This window comes from Metopolophium dirhodum, chromosome 2, assembly GCF_019925205.1.
Source record: "Metopolophium dirhodum isolate CAU chromosome 2, ASM1992520v1, whole genome shotgun sequence".
NCBI lineage: Eukaryota > Metazoa > Arthropoda > Insecta > Hemiptera > Aphididae > Metopolophium > Metopolophium dirhodum.
Genome location: NC_083561.1, coordinates 27876581 through 27887959, shown reverse-complemented (window position 1 = coordinate 27887959; position 11379 = coordinate 27876581). Strand labels below are relative to the sequence as shown.

The 11379-nt window shown below is 32.3% G+C and overlaps 1 protein-coding gene across 1 annotated transcript; it reads right to left on the bottom strand.

The window, feature by feature from the left end:
* Nucleotides 1-208: 208 nt before the first annotated feature.
* On the bottom strand, nucleotides 209-10941 carry LOC132939263 (probable peptidoglycan muropeptide transporter SLC46). The gene is given in 9 exon segments (XM_061006343.1): nucleotides 209-486; nucleotides 598-647; nucleotides 649-755; nucleotides 816-899; nucleotides 1097-1234; nucleotides 2024-2125; nucleotides 3444-3816; nucleotides 4182-4902; nucleotides 10789-10941. Coding segments are annotated over 8 exon segments (1617 nt in total). The 5' UTR covers nucleotides 4809-4902; nucleotides 10789-10941; the 3' UTR covers nucleotides 209-350.
* Between the last annotated feature and the right edge of the window lie 438 nt (nucleotides 10942-11379).

Genomic DNA, 11379 nt, shown 5'->3' with positions numbered 1-11379 from the left:
AGGTAATTGGATTTAAACATTATGGTTATGGTATACGAATCACGGATGTATCATAATGTAAATGCATTTTTCATAAACTGTTCAGCAATTAGTTTTCACAAACGCCTTAACTTATATAAAAATAATACAAAATATTAATGTCTTAAAAACAATAGGAGTAAATAAGGAGTAAATAGGAGTATAAAAAAAAAAACGCCTTATCGGTGAATAATATTGGCCACTTTGCTTATTTGCATCGCTTAATTCGTGTGCCGTTTAAAATAGGTACTTTATTGTCCAACATTCAAAACCATATAATATAATAGCCTCGAAATCATGAAAGGCCGTGTTTGTCTGCTTAATGAGATTATCTAATCAATGTTTTGTGAGGATAACCTGATGTCCAAACTATTCTCTTTTTGCAGTGTTTCTTCTGAGTTTTCTACCCCGCTTTTGACCGTCGACTCTTTTACTCGTCGTTCCTTTAGATGTTCGTTGTACATCCACCTATTAAAATTTAATACAACACGCGGATAGATAAATGTATATTACGACTAATTTATCATATTATTGTGCATGATAATATTATAAACTACATCGCTTGTACGATGTACTTACAGGAATATAATCGCTGCTGGAGCCGTTAACAAGCCACCGAGTAAAAAAAAACGCTCCGGGAAATGTCTTCAATGTGTGCTTGTACACAGAACTGTACATTGGTCCATAAATCAATGGTACCAAAGCTTCACAAACGCCAAATATTGAATTCACCTTGCCTGAAATATTTTCAGCACGATTAACACGATAATTTGTGATTTAAAACTGCCCATGCCTACCTAACTCGTCGGATGGCACGAGCTTGGAAATAATTGATCTCATAGCAATAAACGATGTACCGTTTATGATTTCCACAAGTGGTGCTGTAAACATAACATGACAAGTATTACATAATATATTATCATTACTCATTAGACTATAGTGAATTTTATAAATTAAAAATTTTCCTACGTTTTGTAGATTATTCGTAGTAAATATTCTATGATTAAATAAAAATAAACACGATAATCTAGATATTCATTATTATTCAATTACAAGTATTATAATTTATGTAACTCACCTAAGTAAAATATGAAAGCAGTAGGGGCAAACGCATAAACAAATCCTGCTAATATTTTGCTCATACACGACATTACTCCAATTAAGGCATCATCGATTCCCAACTTATGACTGAACACACCAACCGAAAACATCGTACCTAAATGATGAAAATAAAAATTATTGTCAAAACTATAGTTAATAATTATTAACACCACAAAATCAATAATTGGTTAGTAAATTATGACAAACATATTATACAGTGGTGTTATGTAATTTATATTGGTATCTAAATACTAGACGTGTTTAGAAGTATTTCACTGTATTTGAGTACATTTTAATCGTATGCTTAGTAGTGCATCTGTGGAGAAAAAAATATTATTTAGTTTTGCTGCGCAGTTCAGCTTTAATTTAAAGAAAAAAAAACCATTAATATGAATGATATTCATTTTGAGCAAGCCATGTTTTTAAAACGTAACCAACGTTTATATGATTAAATACATAAATTATCATTCAAATAATTTTTATTAAATAATAAAATGTGTTCACCTTGATAACTATTTAAAAATATTAACTATCACCTACTACAGTGGAACCTCGGTATCTCAAACTCCCTACATCGAAGTTTCTGTGTATCGAATTTTATTTGCAGTTCCGATTCATTGATCATTTACATAATATTATTTCAATATATCGAGGTTCTACTGTATTTTGTAAATATTTTAAATTTAGTTGATAATATAACTCTCATACAGAGCTTAATTAATATTTAAAATTAGTAAAAGTATGAAAAAACTCGTATCTGTAACCGTATCGTACCTAATATTATTAACAAAACAATATAGTATTTGATAAAAAATAAATAGTATTTAAAATACTTTTTTAAAAGTTTAGAGTACCTGATACTTTAATACATTACAAAAATAGTATTTTTTATAAAACTGCAAACCTATTAGATTGGTAACCATAGCGTATGTGGAAAACAAACTGAAGTCAATTTCGTTCCAATTGAATTTTAATCGTGTAAACATGTACATCATTGACATTTCCCCTAAAAATAAAAAATTCCATTAAATCGAGTTGGGTACTGTATTATAATCACAATATCTCACGGTTGTATACAGTTTGCTTGTATGAAGTAATAAAATACATATGGACAATATTATCAGGGCCCCCATAGGGAGAGAGGTGTTGGACCTGTAGTTTGCTATTTTAGGAGCCCGTTGAAATGAATTTGTACTTTTTGAAATTTTGAAACTTTGATTGAAATACTTATTTTATATTCAATAATATTTTATAGGGCCCGCAAAAACATTTAGTACAGATGCCCAAAATTTGATGTGGGGGGTTTATGCTGAGTGTTATTAATATGCAATCGTATAATAATAATCAATAACTGCAATGATAAGTTATGTGAAATTTCGTGTTATGTTATTTATACAGAATAAAGTTAGAAAGACGAATTCTCGCATATCACACCAACACATAAACGTAACTATCATAGGCCGTTATAATGAATTAGTCGTATACATATTAGAGGTTGTAAGGGGTATAAGAGGTGTAGATTCCTACAGTAATACAACGTATTGAAATGTAGTGATGGTAATTTTCCAACAATATATTCTTTGTTAATTGAAAAATATAATACGCATAGAATGTATTTAACGAAGGTACCTAAGTTTAAAAAAAAGTCTGAGAGTAAAATGACTGTAATATTTATTTTATTTCATTTACAATATACCTACAAGCCAAACGGCAGTTACAAAGGGGCAGAAAACCAATGGCGTTACTTCGATTTTTAAATTCAATAGTACAAACATAATGACATAATGTACATTTTAAAAGACGGGAATCAGGGAGTGTATATTTTGAGCATGTGGTGAAGGGGGATGGTTATGGGGGCCATACGAGGTGGTGTAACTGGAGATAACGAAAATGAGCTGCAGGTTGCGGGTAGTGTACGATGGATCCCTAAAGGAGATTCTTTCGAGCAGATCTGGTGTATCCAAAGACCCATTTAAAAAGAAATGAATGAACCGTTGGTCAGCTTCGAGGCGTTGCGATGATAGAGTTTGTACGCGGAGTACATTGAGGAATGGGTGGGGTTGAAGAAATGTACGTGAGAGAGTCGTGAAATTATAATATATAATGAATAAAGTTTATTTTTGTATTCGTTTGGATATTGATGCCATTATAAAACGTCGATGTATTCTAATTCCTAACATAATAATATATAAAGTATAGTATTTATTATACGTTGAATTTAAATTAAATACCATAATATCAATTATGTAACATTACATGACATTTAAAAATATTTGATAAAATAAATGATAATATTAAATATATTTATATTTTCATTTACGAACCATACAAAGGACCCATTACGACGATGACGACCACTAACAAGGAAATGATTCTTAACCTTCTGTTGTGCTGTCCTTCCTTGAACGTCACTCGTATGGCCTCCTTGATGTTGCTCAGGCTAAAAAAATCCTCGATCAAATAAAAACAAGACGTGGACTTTGGTGGTTCTTTGCTTTCTAAACATGTCTCTGGTTTTGGTTCTTTGATAAATATCCAGCCGTATGAAATCGTAAATGCGTACATCACTATGGCTATGGTGTACACACCGTAAAATCCGAGTCCTCGAAACAATACACCCGACAATGCGGTGCCGATGGGAACGGCTACGGAGTAAAAAACGTTCGCTATTCCAATCCTTAATGTACGGTATTTCACCTGAAAAGCCAATGAAAATTGAAAATACACAGTTGGGAAAAATCTGTATAACTCTGCAAATCGAAAACGCATTTATTTCGATTTTTTACACCGGACAACGTTAATATTTGTTTAACGCTTGACATATGTTAGAACTTGTATACAAAGCTTACATTTTTTTTTTTAATCAACTCGGAATTAAAATATTCACAAATTCACGGATATTTTAACCGCGCAGTATCATTATTAAAAAAAAAAAAATACATGGTAAGATCCGATTCAGTTAGAAAGTCGTGGACAATAGTTGTATGACCATACAATAATTATCAACGTATCGAATTGACTATGATATAGTCGCGATGTCCACCTTTGGGTTTTGAACTCACCGAAGATACGTCGCCTATATAGCTGAATATGGCCATGACCATCGTCATCCAGCCACCGGTCATGGCCGGAGGCAAGCACTCGACCAGGCCGACCACTTCCACGGGCAGCTCGTAAAAGTAATAAGTACAGACGAGCAGCCCCACGCTGGTGAGCAGCTCGCCCACGATGGGCACCAACATGCACGGCTTGCGCTTGTGGTTCCGGTCGCTCCACGACCCGATGAATATGATCAACACCATCGGTATGCTGCTCTGCACGATCGTCTTCCATATGATCATGTCGGTCACCAGCTCCTGGACCATGACCTCCTCCGTGGCGTAGTCGTCCGAGTTCCGGTTGTCCAGCGCCGAACACGTGCTGTTGGGCAGCTTCAGGTTCACCCGGCACGCCTTCTGCAGGTTCAAGTTCTGCGTGCACAGCCCCGTCAGGACGCTGGTCATGATGTAACACCCGAACATGGGCTCGATGGTGCAGTGATCGAAGATGAACTTGAACTTGGACACGACGCTCATGGATTGCCACGCCTCGGCATTTTCATCGGGAGGTGCGGCGGACGTTTGCGGCGGCTCACACTTTGTCTCGGCTGCGGTCTCGTCGTGCGAGGCTGTTTTCGAGTCGTCAATCATGTTGTTCAATTATTATTGTTATGGCCGTTGACTATATTATAGCCCAACAATATACCAGCCAGTTGAAAACGACGACTTCAACTCGGCATACTTTCTAAAACCATACAATTTTAAATCGTATTATATGTAATCAAATGAAATACAAATTTTAAAATGGTTGTAATTTTTTTTTTAATCTGATCGCATTAATATTTAACGTTTAAACAATAACGGTTTAATGCAACATAATATTGTGCAGGAACGTATGACATTCATAATGTTCTAAAATAGGCATTTGACAGTCCATTCTTTCCACCATAAGAACACTGTAAATGTAATTTTCGTGCAACCAAAATTGTAGACGTTAATTGATAACATTTAATATAAAGATATAACAATTTCATATTAATGACATTTTGATACTAGAAATTCAAAATAAAATTTGATTGAATTATTTATTTAAAATATTTATACCCCGATACCTTGGTTCAGAATATTGATAAAAATAAAGGACTATAGAAACCACAGATAATGTTCACATCTTTAAATTTTATATATAAGGTCAATCAACTTTAATAACCTATAGAGGCCACAGTTTTGGTTCTATACTTCTACGGATATTAAATTTGTTATGTTGCGACACAACATATAAAGGGAACATCCTTTTAATAATTATTATATCAAGCCAATTTTGAAATTTGAATGCTCAAAATGTATTCGTTTATATTTCTGTGAGATTTTTTTATTTGTCAAGATAATAGTATACTTATTATTACTTACATTATAAGTTAGGACGTTCTTCAAATAATTTTGTAAATTTATTTTAGCTTCATCTGTTTAGTTATGATTTTTATAACAACATAAACAATAATTTAAACTTAAAAGTATTTTAGATTTTACCATTGTAATAATAAATCGTTATGTTTAAAATGTTTAAATACTATAAATTGAAATTTGAAATAATGATACAAATTTAATAATGATGGTGTTATTGAGTATTGTTTGATTCCACATACCTGCATCGTATTGAAAATAATATATGCATATTTTTTCATATTACAATTCAAAACCAGCCCAGATACTATTCAATTGGCTATAATCTCTCTCTCTCTCTCTCTCTCTCTCTCTCTCTCTCTCTCTCTCTCTTTCTCTCTCTCTCCCTCTCCCTATCCCTCTATGCGTTTCTCTCTCACTCACTCCTTCTCTTCATATTATTCTTACATATAGATACCTACTGTAAAACCTAACTTGACCTACCGTATAAGAGTAGCGTTTAACCGGTTTAAAGAGCGTTAAAGAAATTGGGTGTGCCACTTGGCGCTTAGTGTTTTAAAATTGAAAGCTATAATAAATCATTACATTCAAAAAACTATTCTGATCTTACTAAAAAAAATCTACATTTTATCAAAAGCTACAGAAAAATTACAATTCAAAAGAACACCTTATTTTTTCAATTATAAACATAAATATGCCATATGCAAATTACACTTTTTAATTTTTAGTACCCGAAAAAGTGCAAACCAAAACTAACAGAAACATTCACCACCGAAATTGTGCAATTGTAGTTCTATATTGTGATGTGAGAAGGTGCCCAACCATAACCACAATCTATTTATATTATTCATTTATACTTTTTTTTTGTTTCGTACCTACGTTGAACGGGTATAGGTATAGTGCACATTTTAAATTAACAATTAAAAATCATTATCCATAATGTGTAAAGACATTTCACGCTATGCAGCTATAGGCTTTTAGGCTGAAATAAGCTATATTCAGCTTACGGAAACAATAATAATATTATTTAAATATTATCTAGAGAACGATATCGCAGACTACAATACTATATGACAAACATCTTAGCAGTGGCGGATTTAACGGTCGTTTAGCAAACTGGAATATAATGTACCATTGTTTTAATAATAAAATAATTTAGACACATAGGAATATTTTAAAAGTAGAACATTTTTAAATTAAACAAAGTAGAGAAGATCAAACTAATTACTTATATAAGTACTTACGTAAATCTGAGTTATTCTACATCCTGCCCACTACAATAATTTATCATAAATAATAATATTTATAATTTATTATAATCGACGATGACTACAACTGCTACCACGTAATCAATTTCGCGGCATCGGTTTTTCCATACAGTACAAATTAAATTACACCTATACCTAGAACTCTGTTATCGACGAAACTAAAATAACCTAAACTAGAAATTGAAGTATGGGGGTACTTATTTAAGGAAGTTGCTTCATTGGAAAAAAAAGTTCTCGCCGCCATACGCCCATACACGCACATCATAGTAACATAACATGTTAACTTGATCATCGGCTATTGTGTAAATAGCAGCCCCTAAAATGGTGTGCTGTACGAAATTTAAAAATGTATAATTCAAATTAAACTAATTTTTAACTATTATCTACATTCTACACACACAGTACTTACACAGTAAACTTATTTATTTGTAAAAAAAAAATAAAAAATGTAACATTTTTTTTTTTTATTAGAAGATTTGTTAGTATAAAATGAATATTGGTTGGTCACTATTTCTCGCTAGCGAAGGGAGCGGCTTAGTAAAATGAGGATGATTATGTAACTGATACATTCTGTCCCACACAGCATTTGAGAAATGATAATATTTTGTGAATATTTTAAAGTGCTTGAGTAATAAATATATGACTATAATATTTTCTTCTCACAATAACGAAATATTGTACTATATAATTGCATAAAAATGCTGACCTAATATTTTTATAAAGTTTCCGTAAAAATATATGATTAAAATGTTTAATAAATGTTTTTTATAAAATATTTTCAAAAATATGAATTTCTTGGCCGAAGAATATAACTAAAATATTTTCTAATTATTTACGCAACTTTTTTTAAATATTTTGACAAACATATTATTTTCCTGAAAATATTTTTACCATAGTTGGAAAATATTTTTATGGTGTGTGGGGTACGAGGCCCTTCTTATGGATTTGCCGACTCTATTTGACCCCTTAAATCCGCCACTGCAATACTGCATCTTACACAGGCATTTTATATTTAAACTACCTTTTTAATTGTATAGAATTATAAAAAAAACTATCTTATTTATAACCACTAAACATTTAAACTACCTAAGTATTTTTGCACAAAGTTCTTTCCATGCCAATCTTAAAAAATTCTTGTAGACGTTTTATTAACATATTCTACAAAATATGGAGTGCCATTACAAAATCGTAATCAAACATTCGAAAAATCCCAGTCTTAAAATCCATTACTCTTCGAATGATAACTGTTCTACATACTGTCAATAAGTTTCCATTTTTCCAATAACATTTTACACATTAGCACTTGTAAAGCAAATACACACTGTATAAACCATATAAGTTCTTCAATAGTTCAATTACATATAATATCACGTCTTGCGATGCACCATTATACTTGTTTTAAAAACAGATATTTTAACAAAGTTTAACTAAAAAATAAAAACTTCGTAGTGTTCTTTGATTGATTTAAAATCAATTATACTAATAGGAACCTATTGAAGTAATATTATAAAACTTCTAAAGCATTCTTAATACCCAAAAACGTGTTTTCCGGTAAAAAAAATATGTTTGAAAACCAATCAATCACATTTTTAGGAATAATAGTAAAGCCCAAATCTTCCTCTCGGAGTTAAAAATATATAAATATATTAATACACTCACACCATAATAATTTATTTATATATAAAGAACCTTTTTTAAAAAATAAAAACCAGGTATAGGACATCAAAATGAACAATCTTATCAATACTTTATCGTGATCGAATCTAAGAAGAACCTAATGTATAAAGCATTTTACATTTATTAATGGCTTAAATAAAATAATGGTTATACGTCGAATAGAATGTTTAAATTTGAATAAATATATTATATATATTATACACTTCTTAATAATGTATAAAAGGCCCTCTCGTTGGTCCTTATGTACTTAAACGAGCTCTAAATTGATTGAGGTCTTTATAATAAAAATAAGTTTAGTTTCGATGTTTAAATCATATACTAAAAATGTATACAAGGTTAAAATAATTTATTATTTATACTACAAATACAATTTAAGCTTAGATAACAAACATGTTAATACTTTTGAATTAATTGTACACATTTCTATAATTAGTATAATTCTAAACTCAAATGGAGCAAAGGCGTATATTAGATGAGCTTTATGCCTAAGGTTGGCGGGTCTAGGCGTTAAACCTAATCACTGACTAAATTATATATTTCCAACATTTATTTTAATAAGCAAAATATGTTATTGTTCATAGTATTTTATTTATTATATTTCTTATGAACAAAATGATGAAGCAACGTTGCTAAACAAACTTTACTTTACATAAAAGTATAAAACCATTTCTAATATTGTTGAAGAAAAATACGAATAAATCGGTTATTTCAGGGATAACTATTCAAATATGAAGACGCATGAACGAAAATCCGATTTATTAAAAATATATTGAATTATACAATCGAGATTTCTAGAAAACACGAAATAACTAAGTAATAACGCATTGTTATTATAAAACAAGCTACAGTACAAAAATAAAACCTAAATGAGTAGGTCAAGACGGTACGCGTTTTGTATGACTATATAGACTTAAAATATGTGAAAAACATAAAATATTCTCGCCTGACAAATAGAGGTAGAGAAGAATCCGTCGGACAAAAGTGTGTGTGGTAGAAAGCCTTTGTATAAAATGACTTCTGTGGGTCACCGAATCATTGTGCGATTTTCCCGCGCGACTATAATATGTATATGTATTATATACTTTGTACCACGACAAAAAACGTATATTACAATAATATTTTTAAAAAAAATATGCGGTCGAATATCGGCGCCGCATTATATTGCACTTGACGTTTTCAAAAGAATATAATAATATGTTATGAAAAAAAAAATGGAAAAAATGCGTTTCCCGTCCGCTCACCTAGGTATAAATATCATTATGGCATTTTTTTTTTTTAAATGAACGGTTGAAATGATGAATGAACGGTTTACGTGTGCAGTGCTTACCTCTTGTCCATTTACGCGTACAGGTGCGTATAATAATGTAATAATGATATATTATTACATCCCTCAGCGGTTGGCCGTGAATACGCGCGAAACGACAATAATAATTATATTACAGTAATGGGTAGGTTGACGACGATCGCGGGTTACTAGGATGCTATGATTTTATAATATAATAACAATATCACTACAACGTTATGCGCGTTAAACTATAAAAACGATAGTGTTATAAATACGTACAAGACGACTTGCTCATCGTCACGACCATCGTTATATTAATATTTCATACGTTCGACTGTGCACAACGGTTGTATTAAACAACAATGATATGATATGTTATAGTGTTAAATTATTGTAATAAAATATATCAAAATACAACATTCGTACATCGCGTAGATAATATTATTATTATTCACCGTAAAAAAACACGCGACGACGGTCGTTCGATAACACCAAATAACCGTACACAGTGATCGTAATGATGATGATGATGATGATGACGATAATGATGATGACGATCTGTCTTGACGCACGTCTCGATCGGGGCGTACGCGCTTTTTTATTATTATTATTATTACTTTTTTATGCGCTTCGTCGTCTGCGGCGGATTCGCGTGGACTTGGCGCATCCCGCGAATATTCGCGTCCGTAAATACGATTTTGAACCTCGTAAAAGTGGGTACACCCTACCTACCGCGTGCGTACAATGCAATACAATAATATGATATATACATCCAACACTTGATGGCGATACGACAATATTAATATAATAATATTATATTAATATTGTGACGGTCGTCTGCAGCACAGTCGTATTACGTCCCGTTTAGAGCGCGTGCGTATTCCATCGGCGATTCCGCAATGATAAGTGTTAACGCCGTCGTTTTATTTTTCGACGCGCATACCTAATATAATAATATAAGTGTACCTATATAATATAATAATATGTAAAATAGTACCGCGACTGTACACCATTTGACGCCGACGCTACAGGGTGGGGACGCGGTGGCTGCAGCGAAACGTTCCTCGCGTCCTATACATACGACTGCACAGATGAGCTGCTGGCTCTCTTATTCTTAAATCAACCGATAATAACACAATACGCCACTCTCTGTCACTCGCTCTGTCCGTGTGTGTGTGTGTGTGTCTCTCTCTCTCTGTCTGTCCGTCTCTATCTCCCTTTCTCTCTCCCGCCACTTTGATCGTGCTTTTTTTTGGTATTTTAGAACGTATACGCGTCTCGGCAAATGCGATCCGGAGCTCGATATTTGAGCGATAAACCTGTACCGAGGCTATACCGAAATCGCGAACGTCATAGACGACCTGTTGAATCGGTAATATTATACGATAATGTTAAATGTATTATACCTACTGTAATAGGCAGAGGTGTGTCAGTGCCGGTTTTAGAACAGGTGCCGCCCCCACCCCAAGATAAAAAAATGTATTTATATGTATTATAATGTATTTTTTCAATTTCTTACAAAATTTTCTGTCCCCCAAAAATTTGCCGGCCTAGGCGTAAATCCGGCCCAGAGTGTGTGTATATAATA